The sequence below is a fragment of the Bactrocera oleae genome, chromosome 2 (assembly GCF_042242935.1).
Source record: "Bactrocera oleae isolate idBacOlea1 chromosome 2, idBacOlea1, whole genome shotgun sequence".
Taxonomy (NCBI): Eukaryota; Metazoa; Arthropoda; class Insecta; order Diptera; family Tephritidae; genus Bactrocera; species Bactrocera oleae.
The window spans coordinates 60,104,973-60,125,464 of NC_091536.1; the positions used below are offsets into that span (position 1 = coordinate 60,104,973).

The 20,492-nt window shown below is 34.1% G+C and overlaps 1 protein-coding gene across 1 annotated transcript; it reads left to right on the forward strand.

Moving 5' to 3' along the window:
• Positions 1 to 10,090: 10,090 nt before the first annotated feature.
• Positions 10,091 to 19,560, forward strand: Osi9 (DUF1676 domain-containing protein Osi9). Its single transcript, XM_014239786.3, has 3 exons — positions 10,091 to 10,447; positions 11,238 to 11,493; positions 16,955 to 19,560. Exons 1-3 carry the CDS (start codon positions 10,301 to 10,303, stop codon positions 17,254 to 17,256), a joined length of 705 nt encoding a protein of 234 aa, XP_014095261.2. The 5' UTR covers positions 10,091 to 10,300; the 3' UTR covers positions 17,257 to 19,560.
• Positions 19,561 to 20,492: the final 932 nt, after the last annotated feature.

Genomic DNA, 20,492 nt, shown 5'->3' on the forward strand with positions numbered 1-20,492 from the left:
TAATTTTTCTTTTTTGGTTCACTGTATGTAAATGATCAGCATGATGAACTGAGTCTGTCTGCATATACGTTACTTGACCTTCAGTTTCTGAGATATCAATCTGAAACTTTCCATACGTCCTTTTCTCCCCAAAAACCTGCTCATATGTCGGAGCCATAGTTATCGTACCAATGTAGGATATAGCCATAAACTGATTGATCAAAATCAAGTCCTTGTAGGAGAACTTTTTTATCTGGAAATATATTTTCACATTTTTGGTATAGAATATTGTCTGCGAACAAATTTGTAAGTTCGGGTCATTAAAACTGATAGATTAAAATCAAGATAAAGAACTCAATAAAATATATTTTATCCTAATTAAGTGACCTTAGTTAAAGGTTATGTGCCAAATTTCTTTGTAACTCAGAACATTTTGAACCTAATTTGGTAAGCAATAAATTTTATTATAACTCTACCGAATAAGGATAGTATTACTTCTAAAATATTCTAGTACTCTATAACGTTTGCTTTACAGATCCTTTCGAAGCGCATCTACCAAATAAATGGCCTCTTTCCTCAGTCAATAGCAGTTATACACATGCTTACAATGAAACCTATAAATCATACCAGTTTTATAGTATCAATTAAAATAGTACCTCTAAATCGAAGATTTTTTGGTTTAAAATGTTATATACATACTATACATATATGCAAGTCAGCACTGTGTTATCAATAAAATTCAGACACTGTAGAAGTGTAATATGGTACTGTATTTATTCAAAGCATTCCGATATGCGCAACTGCTTCGTTTAGAAAACATCATCCACGACAGTTGTGCCCACTTCCATATAATGCTTTAATTTAAGGCAATGATAGTGAGAGTGGCTGAGCAAGTGAAAACTGAATTCAATTAAATCCAACGACATCTTAAGAGTTGCATAGGTAATAGTAAAATAGTTATGACAATAGACAAATTTCCCTTTTCTTGGTTTTTCTATATAAAAATAATATTCATATAGTCATTTTTTGTATAATAAAAGCGTGTAAAAATATTTTTCTGTTTGAAATTTGCCAAAATTTTCATAACTCAGTTCTGAAGATTAAAAGCTCAATATACTAAAGTTTATACCACAAATTTTTTATTCAACATTCTAGCAAATTTCAAATTATTGCTTAACTACATATACTGGGGTAATATTTTTCGTTAGTCTGAGGATAGTGACCGAGTGGCTACTGTGCAACCAACTCACGCGGTGATCACCGGAATGTCTTACTAATTAAGAGTTAATTTAAACAAAAAAGTTTTTCAGGAATTGGTTTTAAGATTTATTATAAATTTTAATACCAAAAACTTCGCTGTCTTCGAATCGCCATTATGTGCAATCTACAAAAAAAACAGTGAGTTAAATTCGAAGCAAAGATTATGTATACATAACCGCTTTCTTCATTGTTACCAAGTTTTGTTTTACCGATATTAAACAAGTTTTTGTGAATGGCTCAAATGAAAAATTACTGTCAAAAATTAATATATAAAGATACTAAAATAAAGTAAGGGGGAAGGCAAAACTTTTTATTATGCTTATGATTATTGCATCGCATTATGCCACCCTGTTTGATCAACTGATATAGTTAGTTTGACTTCCCACTAACCTCCTGTTAAAGGGGAACACCTAGTGTGACAATTAAAAAAAGGCGATTTATTGAAATGAACAAAAATCTGTATTACTTGTTTTAAAACTCTAAGATTATATTTATACATATATTAGAAAGCACAGTAAAACTTCTATGAACAAAAATTAATTTTTTTAAGTTATACGCGATTTTCCAGAATCTTCCAAAATTTAGATCAGAAAAAAAACACAAAACTGGTAGCTCATTGTATGGAAAACTACATATATATAAAACGCTTAGAAAAAATTTATTGGTGATTATTTTTTCGGTTAATTACTTGAGCAAATTTGAAAAATGCAGTTTTGAAAAAAAAATGCTTTGAAGATAAATTGATGGAGCTGTTTGAACTGAAAGAACCTACTTTAGAATGCTGTAACTCAAAAACTATTTGCGAAATCGATTTAAAATTTTGAAATATAACATTGAAATTTTTAAAATATAACAAGATTTGTCTTTGAATCCAGTGATGGATTTACGCCTAAGACCACGATTCCCGGGCCTAGGGCGGCAAAATTTTTGAAACTGGTAATTCTAGTCACCGTTTAGAATGTAATTTTAGATCGTTTCAATGCTGCTGGTAAAAAACTTCAAGAATCTCAAGCTGACTTATCATTGTTCAGATCTTTAGTTCGCTGGATCTATTTCTTCAAGACATGAGAGACAGACAATTTTCTGAATATGAAAAAAATGTCAAAGCACTATCTGTGGTTCACGATAATTATCTTTATAATAGATAGATACTTTGAGTGTACAATTGGGCGGGCGTAAAAGTGCATATGAAAAGTTTTGCGAACATTTCAATTTTTTTGATGATTTATCTGAGATAGATACAAATGAATTGAAAAATCTTAGTATTAAACTAGTCAATCCTGTCGATTTGCAAAAGACGTTGGGCAATGAATGTATTCATTTACATTGTCAACTCAAAGATTCCTTAGAAGATACGGAAGATGTACGCTCTGCACAAAAAATATGCAATGTATTGCGCTCACGGAGTCTTCGAGATGTTTATCCAAATGTGGACATTGCTCTCCGTATTTATTTTGAGTATTCCGGCGACAAATTGTTCAGGAGAAAGATTTTTCTACTCTAAAAAGGGTAAAAATTTATTTACGCACAAGCATGGGCCAAGATAGACTTAATACCCTGGCATTACAATCTACATATAGCCAAAGCCAGAAAAAATTAGTTTAATAGTTTAATTTATAAAAATATATTTCGATAAATACAGTTATTTTAAAATAAAAATATTGGATCGAAATTAATAAAATTCATTTTATCCAAAAGGGTGGCGCATCGAATGGGGCCTAGGGCAGCAGCAACCTAAATCCGTCACTGCTTGAATCCTCGAAACCTTGAAGTTTAGTTTGGAGAAAATCTTTTTTCTGCAATATCTGTACTCACACACAATGTCCAAGGTTATTGACCAAAAATTTTTTTTTGCAAATCATATCTATAGCTTCTTCTTCTAAACTTCTTCAATATCCATCATAATTGTCTGCGCATATACGAGCTGCTTAAATAAAAATTGTATCGTTTACTTATTAGAAACTGTGTTAACAAAGTCAGTACACAAGCCTGATCAGAAGAAAACATTCTACTTTTTATAGGCAACAGGCGTTTGTACACTTCACCTTTACTGCGACAAAAACTATATTTCTTATACAAGTAGATCTAAGTGAAAGCTCAAAACATATTTTTAACAAGAGAAAACATCTTAACTAAAATTTAAACAATTCGGAGCAGTACTTAACATGAAGGACCACAAAAAATTTAGCTATACAATTTTTAAATTAAAATTTTCACTAAAGGCGTAAAACGATATCTCCTAGACACAGTACCTATTGGCCGGCAGATACATTATTATTTACACCTGCTCGCCATACACTTATAAGTATCATTTGCTGAACGAACCATCTCATGGAATTAATGTATTTTTAATAAGTGTATACCAATGCATCTCTCAATAATTAAAAAAATGTTGTCTTTTTGCCGTGTGATTTCTTTTTGACTCAGAAAGCGCACGCTGATGGCGTCTACATTTCGTTTTCTATTGTGCACGCTCCTACTAAAATACTCAAAATTACCTTAAATACTTGGCAGTTAGCAAGATTTCCACAATATTCACCACTACAACAACAAAAATTTATTAAAATTTTTCAAGTACGTGAGCAATAAAAATGTAAAAAATTTTAACAAAACTCACTTTCTATGGAAATGAAATCGAAAAAATATCCGTTATACAACAACAGGAACAACAATTTAATATATACAAATTGCACAAAATGAATTGCGGTAGAAAAAAGAGCAGCGCTGACCGACGAAGCTCTCAGTATATTTAGCTATTTGGTCAAGGCATTGGGGCACGTGTTGGGCAATGAGCGGGATTATTACTGTCGTGGGTGCCACTATAGTTCATGTGGATGCGTTAAACAGTTACGATTTATTTGCTTTGCATTTCGGTATTCGATATTTTCACTTTTAACTCACTGACGGAAATAATAATGAGGTGTGGCGTTGCCCAATGTTTACCGATTAGCACCAAAGCCCACTACCGGTACTCAAAAAAAATGTGCACATTCTGTATATATAAATAACATACATACTTGCGCATGCGCATAGTGAAAAAGTGTGAAATTGATATGTTTGTACAGTTAGTGACTACTCTCGACAAATTGCACAAACAAATTACGGTGGGAGAGCATTTCGCCATAGTGGCAACGATTTGCTATTTGTCCACTAAATATGATTTGATAGTTTTAGCAAGTATTATTTAAATTTGCTTCTGAAGCGAATCTTTTTATTATACCCTGAACAGAGTATATTAAGTTTCCCACGATGTTTGTATATCTATAAATGATCAACATGACGAATTGAGTCCATTTAGCGAAGTCCCTCAGTTTTTGAGATACCGATCAAAAATTTTGTACTCGTCTTTTTCTCACCAAGAAGCTGCTCATTTGTTTGAACGATCGGAATAAAGTGCTTGGTGAAAGCATTTGACGACGATTTGAAATAAATTATTGTCCAAGACAACGGTACAATCTCCAAAGAAATGGTTCAGATCAAGTCACTATAGTATTAAGCTGCCATACAAACTGACCGATCAAAGTTCTTGTAAGGAGTATTTTATATTGTGAGGAGTGTTTTAACTCCGTTTGCACAAATTTTAAATTTCTTTTCATGCAAAAGGTAATCCGTTAGTACCTCAATACATAGATATTTGCAGCCCATAATCAAATTGCCTTTTCTTTCTGCTACAGTTTGTGCCGCGATACCATATTTCGCATTCCTTTGTAAAATGATGTTTCCGCCTGAGAATTCGGTTTAAGTCAGTTTTATGTGCCATTACTGTAGCTCACTGTCTCTTACGCCAAGCACACAGTTTTATTGATTAAATATAATACTTACCCTGCGTTAATTCCCTGTTAGTCCACCACATAACTGTTTAAAGCGATTACGTTCAACTCTCCGCCGAACGTACGCGAGTCTTCCAAAAATATATTTCCATAAATAGTTATTTAGTATGGTTACATTAGTAATAGTTCAAATTCGCATTGTTAAGCTAAATTTATCTCTTATCGTAATGCCCAAAGCTTGCTGAAACAAAATGATTTTTCTAAAATACTACGAACTTTCTAGCCTGAATAAATTATAAAATTTCCTAGGTAAAGCTCAATCATCACCGTAGTTGATCCAAACAAAAGGACAAAACCTTTTTTTGCTAAAGAGTTATGAAACTGTTAATACCTATAGGACTTTCGTTACATACATATGTGACAATATTATTCATTAACAGCCTTAAGCAAATCTACACATCATTAATAATTTCGTTGTAGTTATGTAACAACACAACAACAAACACAATAGTTGCAAACGCTTCTGCAAAGAAAACATAATTAAATTTTATCTCACTTTTTAATCACCATGAATTGGCATTACTACCGACTTTTCACTTTTTTATAACTTGAATGCAAATAACCGCATGTGTGCAGGTACATGTGTGTGCGCATGAGTGTGCAAATTTTTACACACATTTTCTAATTTGTTGTTGTTTTGCCAACAGCTCGCGACATTTATAAGCTAATACTGACATTAGAAATGCTAAATTGCATAGCAACTGCAATTAGACAAAGCTGGGGCGAGAAAAGCTACTGTATGAAGCTGCAAGTCAGCAAACAGATAAGGAGCTGCAATTATATAAACACACGAGTGGCTGTGTATGTTTAAATATTTGTAAATGTGTATTAATTTCCTGACTATGCGTCTACCTCTGTATGAGCAAATGTTTAATTGGAAAAAATTTATCGAGCCAAATGGCGTGCAGACACTTTCTTCTGATGACAAAGTTGCAGCCAAAACAACTACAACGCCAACAATAGTGACAACAATTGCAATGGTACTGTACGAGTCTAGTTAACGCTTACTTATGTCAACAATTTTATTGTTACGAGTAAAAGTGCTCGCATGAAAGCAAACTAAATTAAATAGCGAATAAAACTGGCACGCAGAGAATCGCAATCGTTAGAGACGCTGCCGCGCATCGAAGCAGCGGACATTCCAGGCGACCGGATAAGACCACATGAACTTGGCAGCAGTTGACGCCATTCGATCGCATCTCCGCCAATGCGGTAGTGCAAAAAACTAAGTGAAACTTTTTCTTTCTGTTGCCACACGCTCGCTTCAAACGCGTAAATTTTCTACTTTACTTCAATTTCATTGTCACACACACACACGCCTCCTACCAGTAATGTTTTTGCCTTAGCGGCTTGATAGTGCGAATAATGTAGACAGTACTGACTTTTAAGATAAATAGATCTTTAAGATACATACACCAAGAAGATCACAGAAAAATATTTTCTCTTTTATTTTCTTGAGTTTCTATATCTCCGGTCGAACGATATGGCAATGTATTTGCGGCACTGGACAAATGATACAAAAACCAACTTTGGTCCCTTTAAATGAGAATTACAGCACAAGTTTTGCTTCGGAGAGTTAGGTCAGCCTTGAACCCTCAAAATAGGCGTAATGTTGACACATTATTCTGCGCGTAAGGCTTTATTGAACATGACAAATTTTTATATATGTACATATACATTTGGATGCAAAGGGCGTTGCTAGGCCTACCTCTGGAATCTTCTTATACAAGAGGGCCTCTACAAGAGACTATTTGTAAAATAGGCTCAGTTTTTTACGGAAAGAACAATTAATAATTGCAACGGCGGCAGCATCAGTGTAAACGCCTGGTAGTAGTAAACGTCACTAAATTTATTTTAGTGTTCATCAATTACAGTAATCATTACATTTGTTAAAATATGAAGCCGCACATGTTATTGCCATTTCAAATACATATGTATGTAGTTACATACATTGCTGTATGCATCATTAGAAAGCATTGAGCGTGCGCAGCTAACCTTTGACGCCGCATATTTTGTCACAGCTAACCCAAGTGGAGCTGCAGCTTCGCCGGCTATAATATATCACTATTAACAATTTATTTAACTTTAGCGGCTTCCTCAGCAATAGACACGTAAAAGAAAATACTAACATGCATGAATATATAAATATAAATGGCATGAGAACCAGTGTATAAAACTGTGATCTCTTTGAATATTTTGTATTCTCTTAAGAAACATTCAAACAATATGCAAACGAGTTTCGAAATGAGCTGGATATAAGAGCGGAAAAAGGAAGCTCACCATGGTTAACATATTCAGTGATGCCGAGCACAATTTGGGATGCCATTTTTTTACACTTGACTCCATGCCCATGTGTATTAGGCTATAGGCCCGACAGAGTACAGTGAACTAAATTATTTAGCAGGAATTTTTTGAAGGTATATAAAAGTTTTGATAAGTAGAAGTTCATTTAATTTACAAAGCACACAATCTACTGAAGCTTTTTTATCCAAACTTAGGGAAACCACCCCAAATGACACCAATTTAAATTCCAGTAAATTTTCTCACTTTATAGCAGATTAATCAAATATCAATAAAGATTTTGGAATACAACTTATTACAAATAGTTATTCTAATCTGTGAAAACTGTCAACTGCACATGGTTGAAATCAGTCTACATCTTTTCTAATAACTAATAATATCGGTTAATATGCGATGGATCTTAGCGAAATTTAGTGAAAATATGAATATTTTGCGACAATATGACAATAACGCGGATTCAATAATTCCTCTATCTTCTTTTAAGCAATATATTTATTTGCATTCTTGGAGTAGGATAAATCATATCGTAATTTCATTAATATGAATGAATAAGTTTTTTGATTATGAACGACAGGCCAGATTAGTATTCGCCAATCAATCTTTTAACTGCGTCAATGCTTCTGCGTGCCTCGCAGCGAATCAGTTGTTTTTAATATCAAATTAGAGACTTTCATAAGGTTTACAATGATTTTCCGGACTAAGCGCTCATTGCAATTCCGACCATTTAGATTACTCCTGGAATTTTTCTCAGTGAATATATTACCACAACCTCCAAGATGATTTAATAGTACAAAATGTGTATGAAATTTTTCTATAAAAAAAACCAAATTAATTATTATGAATATTGACTATTTTTGACCAACTTAAACCGTCCTTTTTGAGCGCCGCCTATTAATATATCATCGTACAAACCGGAAGCAACCATGATCTGTTATCCTGGTCTTTTGAATACTCATATTATCTTAAAACAAGAAAAAACGTTAACTTCGGTTCTACCGAAGCTATTATAGCCTTCACAAATACAAAAGATTGTCTTAGATAATAACACAGGACAAATTTCGTGAAAATGTCAAGCACTTAATTCTGATCGTTCAGTTTGTATGACAGCTGTATGCTAGAGTGGTCCGACAAATAAGCTTCTTAGGGAGAAAAGAACGTGGGAAAAAGTTTAAATTGATATCTCAAAAACTGAAGGACTAGTTCGCAAAATAGACTCAGCTCGTCACGCTGATCACTTATAACTTGTGGTTCCAACAAGACGGTGCAACATGTCACAGAGCTCGTGCCACAATCAATTTATTGAAAGACATGTTTGGTGACCGCCTAATTTCACGTTTTGGGTCTGTGAATTGGCCTCCAAGATTTAACACATAAGCCCCAAACGCTTAATCCTTTTGGAAGACAACATTCGCCGCGTTATTGCCGATATATGGCCACAAATATTGGAAAGTCATCGAAAATTGCACGTCCAGATTGGACTATATACGAGCCAGCCGTGGCGGTCATATGCCAGAAATCAGACTTAAAATGTAATGACACAAGATTATATTTCGGATAAATAAAATTCATGTCAATCGAATAATCCATCGTTGTTTTATTGCAATTGAAAGTTCTGTACCTCTAAAAAAACACCCTTTATATGTATATATTGTACGAAAGTATCTTATAAATAAAATCTCTGACTTATCGTTTTCGGTGTTACAAATATCGTGGCAAACTTTATATACCTTGTTTAGGGTGTAAATATATTTATTCGACTCGTAATCTGCTTTATTTATTCTGCCACGAAATGATTCAAAGTTGTGAGTTGGCTCAGTGACTTTCTTAGCGCGGTGGCAAGAGCACTAACTAACATAAGAGCGGTAAAGTCACCGCAAAATTTGTTGACTCTAAGAGATGTAAAGTAAATGACTAAGTAAAGCGGCGCTGAAATGGACAATAATTGAAAGCAACAACGGGCTTATAAAATAAACTGAAAATGAGCTTATAACTGACAATTTGCTTAGTCGAGAGAGTGCCAGAGATACTGAAAAACAACTAAAAGAGAATAAGAGTAAATATGAGGTTTTTGATGGTGCAATGTCATTGCCAGGTAAGCGAGGTTTGAAGAGTTGCTAAAGTTGAAACAATAACAACAAAAACGATACCGGCAGTAAAAACGCACAACTCATTTAACTGTTACTGCAGAAGAGGCCACTTCAAATGCCGTACAACAGATTGGTATTCTTAGCACGATTTCTGCTTTGGCAGTGCAAACTTTGACGGCACAATATACATAGAAATTGGCGGCGGTAGGAGGTAGCAATATTGGTCTACTTATACTCGTACAATGCTCATGTGTGCTTGTGAATAGCGACTAGACGATAGTGTTAAACTGCCACAACGCCGCCGATGAGCCGCAAAGTAAACGCTATTTTTCAATAAACCACTTTAACAACAAGCTTAACAATAGAAACAACAATAATAGCAACAATGGTCATAACAGCAACAAAAGCAAGCACCGCAAAGCAAGTGGCTTTCTCAGTGCGATTACGTTTAACTCACTTCAATTGGATGCAATTCCATTTGAATTATAAGCAAATAGTAGTGAGTACAAAAAAGTCTGTGCGCGCATATGTGTTTGTATGTCACACATGTAAAACAACCGACGGCGTGCCAGTGCGTGCGTGTGTGTTTGACTGCGTTTACTGTCACAGTGTCGGTTGTACGCCGGGAATAAAACTCGATCCACAAACGCCTCCTAGTCACAGTTTACCGGTTGCCGTCCGACTGATCAATTGAGCGCAAACCCGAGAAAAGTTAAATAACAACTCAAGTAACTATATACAGTGGAGTAGCAGTGCATTACTAAGGATCAAAAAAGAACAGGAACGGTGTTGTGTTGTGTGCTTTTGCGTCGAATTCGAAACGAAAACGCAAAAATAGTGAAAATGTTCAAGTTTGTGTGTTTGTTCGCACTGGTGGCCACCAGTGCCGCCTCCAGCGTCAATCAAGTGTCCGATACTGACAGCCTCCTAACCAATGCCCTTAAAATGGTCAAGGAGTGCGGTGATCGTTCAATGGTTTTGTGCATGAAGGTAAGCGGGTACTGCCAACTAGCAAATAAGAGATATTAAAAACAGACTAACGGTGACAAAATACGCAGTTGCATACAACAAAAAATAATATAATTACATTTGCATACATGTACGTGTGAGAAACTTACTAAGGATGTGTTAGTGTTAAAAAAGTTGAAATTAAATTTAATCTTCTTTAACTATCAATACAACCAAATGTGAAATGTAAGGCTTGGTATCAGCAAGAGCCTATTTTATATGAAATAAAATATTTTGAATTAATATTTTCTACGTTATTTTTAAAATTACATTGACCTTTTAATTATATAATATTTATAAACTGAGTGCTTTTCTATATTCCTTCTTTTATTTTGAATTTTTGTTTTGTTTCCTCTCAAACGCTTCTTTATATTTAGTTAATGCATAAAAATTAACTCACTCCCTGAAACAAAAAATATTGAAAAACTATCACGGATCATTTCTTATCTAACCTGAATAAAACTTTTTAAATAAAAGTAGGTTCTGTAATCGCTCACTACCTTGTCAATATTTTAGCAGGCATTTTAGGTCTGTTAATTGCTTAAGTTCCCCTATAGCCCTTTCCTATTTTCTTAAACAATTGAAAATCCCTGTAAACTGGGGCCTTCTTTTTACAAATTATATTCATAGCATCTAATTACCATGTTCGTCCAAAGCTTTAGAAATTGCTCAAAACATTTGTATTCAATTTTATAAATATAAGATCTAGAAACCAATATAAAATTATAATTTCGAGAACCTACTAAATACTCTCACTTCGCCTTTTATGCAGGAACGCGCGTTACACTACTTTGACACCGAAAATGGAGACGTAAAATTGACTGAAGGAATTTCGTTGATAAAAACTGATGACATCCCAGTGGGGCGATCATTAAACGATGCTGCCCTGCCCAAAGAACCAGAAGCACGTGAGAACGAGGTCGACGCTTTGCTGGTGGAGCGTGTGGCGCGATTCTTCGGCACGCACACACTGCAATTCAAAGTGCCTAAAGACTCAATTCAAGATATGCAACGTGCGCTCGAAGAATGTAAGTGTACACACCAATGTGTGAACCGAACTATGTAAATTGAAACACACACACACTAAAAAAATGAGATTTTGAAATAGAAAACATAAAAACTACGAGATCAAGCTCCTGCAACCAACAAGCTGTTATCACTATGTCAAGCACATGGCGTGTGTTTCTCCACACACGGATGCAATTTACATTTATGTGGGTTATGCATCGCATGGCATAAGCTCGAAGCGATGGTGGAAAAAATCATGTTTTCTTTGCAAAGCATCGCAATTGCTTACTTGCTTCCAGTATGTGTGTGTCTATGTGGTATAGGTGTGCGTTAGCGAATTTTGAGGTCGTCAAACTGGAGTCGTACAGCAAGCGGGTTTGTTTTGGTCTTGAAAGTGCAACGGTGCATTGCTGCTTGGGGTCATGATTTATGCTTGTACATCGGTGCATTGCCTTGTTTTCTATAATTGTCTTTCGTGAATTTAACGCTAAAATGCTAAACATAAACTCACATGCCTATTTCGATTCTTTTAAAAACACAAAAAAAAACAAAAACGTTGCACCTATTTTGGGAGTCAATGCTCTATTTGAGCTCTTTGGGATTTGAGGCACACTATCGTAATGTCTCATATATTTGATCACCTACCTTCGAATGAAGTTTTAATGACTCCAAGTCGAATTTTTAACTTTTAATTTGCATTAGATTAAAAACTAAATTTAAATACAAAAGTTGGCGCTGCTTATGTGGATTATATGTAATAGTCCATATGTTCATACATGTTTACAAATACGAGTTGAATACGAATTACGATACATACATACATAACACTCCGCTTTTTGCACTGTCTGCTCCAATTGACCTAAGAAACGGTATTTGTCTACCGAAAAATTACTTTATTTTTTTAACGTTAGGTAACAAAAGTTGTAGAAATCCTTACAAAAAAGGTGTTACTATATGAAGATGTGGAAATTAAGATAAACAGTTAAACACTTATTAAATGATGTAACTGTTAAACGTTTTTGCTTTCTATTCTGTAGAATTTTATTAATTCATTTATTTTTTTGATTGGGATTCTTAAGCAGACTGTTCAACATGCGAAATCCTCCTTGATTTTTATAAGCTTCAGTTATTTTCAAAAATAGTAACGAAGTGTTCAACGCCAAAGACAAAATTGATGAAAAGTCTAAAATTCTCTGAACAAGTTTCCATTGTTCATATAAGTTCTATACCTATATAGAATTTTACAAGGCTAAACTAGCATAAAACAAAACAAGAAAGAAAAAACATTAACTTCCAATGGCACCAAACAAAACATTCCTTACAGGAACTTTGATCGGCCAGTTTGTATGGCAACTATATGCTATAGTAATCCGATCTGAACCATTTCTGCGTAAATTGTACCATTGCTTTAGGGAACAATCTATGGCAAATTTTTTCAAAGAAATCTCGTCGAACGCAAAATTTTTCTCAACAAAAACTTTTGCTATGCTATTGCAAATGAGCAGCTTCTTGGTGAGAAAAGGACAGGTGGAAATTTTCAGATTAACACAAAAACTGATAGACTAATTCGCATACATACAGATAAACGGACGGACAGACAGATGGACATGACTAAATCCACTTACCTTGACATGCCGATCAATTATATACATATATACTTTGGGTGTTACAAACATCGTGGCAAACTTAATATACTCTGCTCAGGGTATAAAAATTAAACTATACCGAAGACAAATTATGGAGGTGACTATAGATATCTGTGATTCACCATGATGACGAATTTCGCTTTTCCTTAAGAGAAAACAATAATAACTGCTTGTATAGGATTTATGTATAAGCCTGATATCAAATATTTTTTCGGAGAGCAACAGTAAATCCATGCGGTTTCGCAGTAGACATTGCAACCCTTCAAGATTAATATCCTTACATTTCATCTTAACTTTCTTTAACAAAATTTCGTCAATCTCTAGCGGATGTACTTTTTTATACACACGATGAAACAATACAATACAGACTTCTGGCATGTAAGGCTTTAGTAAAAAAGTTATATTCAGACCTTGGGATAATTTGGTCTCCAATTTTCATCACTTTAGTGCAGCAACTATATTATTATTTTTAGTAACCTGACTAATATTTTATTGGGGCAAAGGAAAGTGCTTCGAAATATAAAAGAGAACCCTATATAATTCTTGCCAAAATTCTCGAATAAATTTTAGTCTCTGTCTTTCCGAAATGCTTATTGCATATTTAATTAATTTTTGGTTTCAGAAAGATTTAAAAAAAAAATAATATAATAGTAAATATGTATGTAAAATCAATTTCCACATGGGGTAACATATTTTTTCCAATTCCGAGAATTTTCAATGCTCACATGCCCCAACCAGTTTATTTCAAAGCTGCCCAATCAGCTGCAGATTATCACAAATTAAGGATGTTTAGTTGCTAAATGCAGGTTATACACGTTCGATTGCCAGCCATTAATGGTCACATCGTTACAGCCAAGCAGGCCGGTTCGCGTTAAAGCACTTTCTCGTGGACGTATTGGCCCACAGCCAGACGCAATGTACTTGTAGATATATTAATTACAGCTTTTATTAGTCCAAAGTCTTCTTTGCCCCTGTTGTTGCAGTACATTGTTGTCTGCCTACTTAAGCAATATTTATGTTTCGACGCGCGTTAAAGTTGGAGTTGCAACTATAGAAGCATATGGAATGAATAGGTGTATGTGAGCAGGTAAATGCCGAGGTGGACGCAAATTCAGTGGGGAAAAGTGCGCACGCACTGCGCATACAAACGAGTTAAAGTTGCACGTATTTGTGGGCGTATGTGTGAATTTGTGGGCATGCGAAAAAGGAAAAGTAAAATATGTAGGCATGAAAACAACTGTAAATAGAGAAACTCAATGCTTGAGAAATGCGCATGCCGAGCAGACGGCGGGGTTACGGGTTGGCGTTGATTAACGAACAAGGAAAGTAACGGCTGTGTCGCATTGATGTCCAAATGGCATACAAAGCAGCCTTGGAGAAATCATTTGGGGCAATGGCCAACTAAGTAAATTCAAAACAAATATATATGAACACCTCACGGCGACAAAAAGGAATGTTTAGTGCAATGTGGTGTTGTTTAAACAGAAAAAACAGAAAATTAAAAACATAAATGATATTGGAAGAAAGAACATCAATTCTCTTCATCGATTCAACACTTGGAGCAGGTAGTCAAGTTTGCAATTTAATTGAATTCGCTGCCGTCAATAAGGCCAAGTGTGTCAACAACTGTTGCCTCGAGGCCTTAAATTATTATTAGTTTTGCTAGTTTGCCGTGAATTATGTTGCACGCAAAAGTATTTAGTTTAGCCAACATGGAGAACTGGTCTTCCAATGCGAATTCTCTTCATTTGTGTAAAATTGCCGCAGATACATAGCAATATCAAGAGCTCCTTCGATTTGTTACTAAACACCAGCTGCCGATTGAAAATATTTGATTTATTTAATTTTTCTTAATATTTTTATTATTAATATTACTATTATGCGAAAACCAATAATGTTGCTGGAATTCATACTCTTCTTTCTTCATCGTACAATTAACGATCTTTCCGTTCTAATATCCTCTCTTGACTGCTAGACCCCTGATCACTTTGAGCCTTTTTAAGAAGTTTTCTCCCATAAATGTAAGCAGTAATGCTGGAAAAGACAAATACACTAGAGCAAGATAACTGTTAACTCTGTTTTGATGTGCATATGTATTGGTAAAAAACTCTCTCGAAAAGTTTAACCTATTATACTATCCTAACTGAAAACCTATATTTTACATATGAAGACAATTTATGCACTACCGAAAATCTTAAGAAAAATTTAAGTTTCAAAACTAGTAAACTTTTAAATATACCGTTTAAAACTTTCAAGGATATAAAAAGAAACAACTGCGTTTTATTAAATACAAGAAAAAACACTAATACCCCTCACAAATACAAAATATTCCTTACAAGAACTTTGATCGGTCTGTTTGTATGGCAGCTACGGTGACTTAAACTCGATAATTTTTTCGGAGATTACATTGCCCTAAGCAAGTGAAATTTCTTGAAGTGATCTCGTCAAAATAAAAAGTTTTCGATGCAAGTACTTGACTCCAATCGTTCAGTTTATATGGTAGCCATATGTTATAAGGCTCCGATATCGGTCGTTCCGAAATTTGAGCAGCTTCTTGGTATAAATGGGGATGCAAATATTCAGATGTTTGACATTCAGAGTATAACATATGTATGTTACTATATACGCATCTAATGAATAGGACTTACAGAATTATATTTTTCCAATAAGTATTGACTAAAAATGAATGAGGCTAACCGACTACCAAATATAGCCACGTCTTTCTCCATATTTTTAAGAAATCTCGTATGAATATCAATTAGATATTAGAGGAGTTGAAAAAACAGGGTTTATCTAGTACTTAGGTAAAATAGAGCATACGGTGGTGAATTAAATTCGCTACTTCCTATCTTTGAACTGAAGAATACTCCTCAGCAGTAGCAATTGCAGCTTGTTGCATTCAACTCACACTTTGCGTTCATCTTTAATATATAAATATATATAGGTAGGTATGTGTAAATAAACATATATGCATTTATATTTTCCACTCCACTGCTTTTGCTGTTGGTAAACTTTGGAAAGCTGTTTTTCTTGCAGCGCGTTGTCTGATAATATTTATGGAAAATGTTGTTGTTATTGTTGCTGCAGCTGCTTCTATTGCAATTTAACTGATTTCTTTTCATTCTCAGGAAAGTTGTGCAAGTATTTGTTTTTGCAATTGAGGTTTCTTTTAATTTCTTGTTTGTAATTTATTGCGAACAATTTCAAATGACTTTTCTAAACCACTTTATGGAAAGCTTGTTGATCCTGTCGTGGCTGTTGCACAGATGTGCAAATATGTATATGTATGTGTGTATGTTTATATCTGCACACTCGATTGCCTATCCACACTAACTAGCTGTGCAGATTAACCTTACACACACACATATAGTATATATGTGCATAGATCCATACTACTTACACACACATGAGGCAGCTCAAGTAAGTTGTGTGCGGAAATTTGTGCTAAAGTTCTTTAGTTCCTCTATTGAATTATTGCCATCTTCCGACAACTTAAAAGCGGCAACAACAGAGTTAGCAAGTGTTGTTGAGGCTGTTATTAGCTACAGCGAATTTGAAGTTTGTTCTTGTTTCTTTGTTGTTGTTTGTTTCAATGGAAATTTACTTAAAAACTTGGTTAGAAAATTTCTGGAAAACAACTAAGTATAAACTTTCTATACAGAAATAGAATTTTTAAGCAGCTTTTGACTGAAATAAACTCAAAATAAATACAACTCAAAAGCTTATAGCCAGAAGAATTTACACTTTACAAAAATTCTCACACATAATTTTTAAAATCGCCTTCTAAAAATATAAACAAATACATTACTCTAACTCTTGTCTTTCTTTAATTTAGCACGCGGCAAGAAGAAGGAAAAGAAGAAGTACCTTCTGCCACTGTTGTTGCTCTTTAAATTGAAGATGGCCGCACTCCTGCCACTCGCCATCGGTTTCCTAGCTCTGATCTCCTTTAAGGCGCTTGTCATCGGCAAGATCGCGTTGCTGTTGAGCGGCATCATTGGTCTGAAGAAGCTGCTTGAATCGAAGAAAGAAAACTACGAAGTCGTGGCACACCCACACTACTCGCACGAAGAACACGGCTACGCACGCTCATTAAACGAAGCGCAAAATCTGGCCTACTCAGCGTATCAGCAATAGGAGGCGGGAAGCAATTTGGCTAAACGGGAGTGCAATATGTATATCCTGAAAAACAAAAATCTAACAACAACAAACCTAATATAATTTTCTAATTTATTTATTTATTTAATTTATAACAAGAATTGAGTTTAATCTAGATTAATTTTTTTCTTTTAAAAGAACAAATAATGAACGCCATGCTTTTTTCGTTCTTTTATCGGGACAGAGCGGGGTGTACAAATTTTGAAATGACGAACAATATAAGATAATAAAAATGAGGTACATTAGTGTGCAAAGCTTAGTGGAAATTACATAGTTTTGGAATACTGATAAATATTTACCCGATCATCAGTTTGATGGGTATAAGTAAGGAGCTAATTTTCGCAATTAACTAATGTTAATACATTTAAAATCAAAAATATATATATTATATATATTGCACAGGCAAAAAGTGTTCAGGTCGATTTCTTTCCAGCTCACCTGCCGCTTGCTCGCCTACTATGTAGTCCGATTATGAGCTCGCTTAAGTGTTTACAACTAAAACGTATATGCACCCAACTAGTTTATATTTTATTATGACTGTATTAACTTTATTGTACGGGTAATGTACTTATATTCACCGCTTATTGTGTTCTATTAGACTAGTTCTAACTGCATTAATGTACTTTCGAAGCACTCAACTGAGCACTTTCATATTTGCATTAACATTTTAACGAAGCTTCGCCTACTCTATTTTTTCTCAATTTAAAGACTGGCTCAATGGTTCCAAACGCACGTTGACTTAATGTCTTAGCGTATACTGGAACTGAGGGCACTTAAGCTATCACTAACGCACTTAACGCTTAATATGATTATTACACCAAAAACCATTTACAAGTTGTAGCTGAAAGTTTTCAGACTGCAAAACACTACTCTTTCTTCATAACAACACCTGCTTTTAGACACGCTAGAATATGTATCTTACACACTCACGCATATATGTTCATATTATAGTTCTCGAAAACCATCTCAATTTACTAAAACATACATACACTTTCTCCATCTACATTTTCGCTATTGCTTACAGTCTTTCAATATCTGCGCAAAGTACAAAACTAACAAAAACACTAATTTTATTATACCCATTTGCAACGCATTTAACACAATATTCCCTCAATATTTACATCCTTACTCAATTTAATTATCCATTAACAGAGTAATGCATTTAAAACTCATTGAAATTAAAAATAACACTAAGTATTGTCATCACATAACGGTTTCACCTCCAGCATCTCAGTGTCTTGTACTGCCCTTTCGGCATTCGACATTCGACATTCAGTGCAGCCAAAAAGGAAATTTTGCATTTAAAGAATTAAATATATTATCAAATAAGGACGCTTACAAGAGACGTGGCATAAATTAATTTTTCGTATTTCAGTTTTTAAGATTATCAACAGATTGAAAATAAATGTTTGAAAAATATATAAAGCTGGTTCATATTGACTAATTGTGGGATTTTACGCATGTACATACATATATGCATGGCTAACTTTATTTCTAGAATAGCTCTTAAATACTTGCTGCTGATTGGAAATGGATAAAATATACTGCTTTATAACTAATTTGTGTCTAAAGAATTAAGAAAATGTAAATATACTCCGAAGAGTATACTCCATTAAGTTTGGCACGAAGTTTGTAACACCCAGAAGGAAACGTCAGAGACCTCATAAAGTATATATATTAAATGATCAGCGTGACGAGCTGACTACATTTAGACATTTCCGTCTGTCTGTCCATCGGTCTGTCTGTATATACGGGGACTTGTCCCTCAGTTTTATATATTGTATATCGATCTGACATGTCACACGCTTCCTTTCTTCCGCAAGACCCAGCTCATTTGACGGAACTGGATATAGCGGCCACACAAACTGATTGATTACAATCAAGTCCTTATATGGAAACCTTTTATTATTTGACAAGGATTAATTTTTGAATTTAAAATATTCATTAGAATAAAGTGACCTATCGAAATCCAATCCTTGTATATATACTATATTTCGAACTCTGGCTTAAGAGACTACAGAACTCGGTTAAAGTAAGCATAAACCTTTATACTACTGAAATAGTTAATTAATAAATTTGTATAGTTTTAAATGTTACTAGTTTTACTTGTATAACAAGGACAAGACCGGTTATAACTTAGCGGAGGATTGTCATTTAAAGAATGTGTTTATAGTGGCCTTCGTTTTGTATATATCCCACAGTAAAATTTTATGTTAGTGAAGACAGGTACTAGTCCCCAACTAGAAATTCCTGACGAAAAGTCAATCAATATCAGAAAATATGAAATACAACTAGAATTTTGAAAAAAAAACATGACTTTTGTCATTTATAAAACTATTCATTTGTGCGTTATTTTATTTGACTTAACAGACTTTATAAATTTATTGTCATTAAAATTAAAAATGTTAAAATTAGTCCATAATTGAAATAGATTTTTATATCTATCTTGAACTAGTATAAGACTGGTATATATATGAAAGCCGGCTGCCTAGTTGCGCTTCTGGTTCATACTTGTCGGAAAGTAGTCCAAAATTATTTGTTTCACTACAGAGCACCTACAAACAAATATGTATATACGTATATTATATATATACATTTCTTTTTTGTAATTATTTAGATATGTTTCTTAACCGCTTTTCATTTTTGTAATCAAGTCATGCAACGTTTGCTGCACCGAGCACTTTGGCAGCAACAAATGCAATCGAGAATTGTTTAGATTTGATCACAACAAAGTGTAGTGTGGGTACTCAGCTGTGGCGACGGTATGCAAAAGCACACATAACCTGCACATGTGTATCTAACCATGTAAAGTCCATACTATTCCAAAGCATGCAAATATAAAGTATGTATGTATGTGCTTATATTTGTTACACGATCTGCAAATAATTAAAATGAAATGTATCAAATTCTAATGCAAATGCAACAAAATCGGATATCTACTAGAAAAATAGAAAGTAAATATATAATAATAAATGTTGTGTTGTGAAAGTAAATTAACCAGGTTTTATATGCCCATATATTATATTTGGAAAAATCATACGAACTTGGTCACATAACTGCCACATTTAAATCACAGTGACTTGTATCCTGTATTATGTTGTATGTACTTGTATGTTTCTTTTGATTCAATCTGCTCGAAATAGTTTCATTAAGCAGTCTCAATTCTCAGTGGTTATATACATAAGACCTTTTTGTTTTTTTACAGGGTGCAGAAG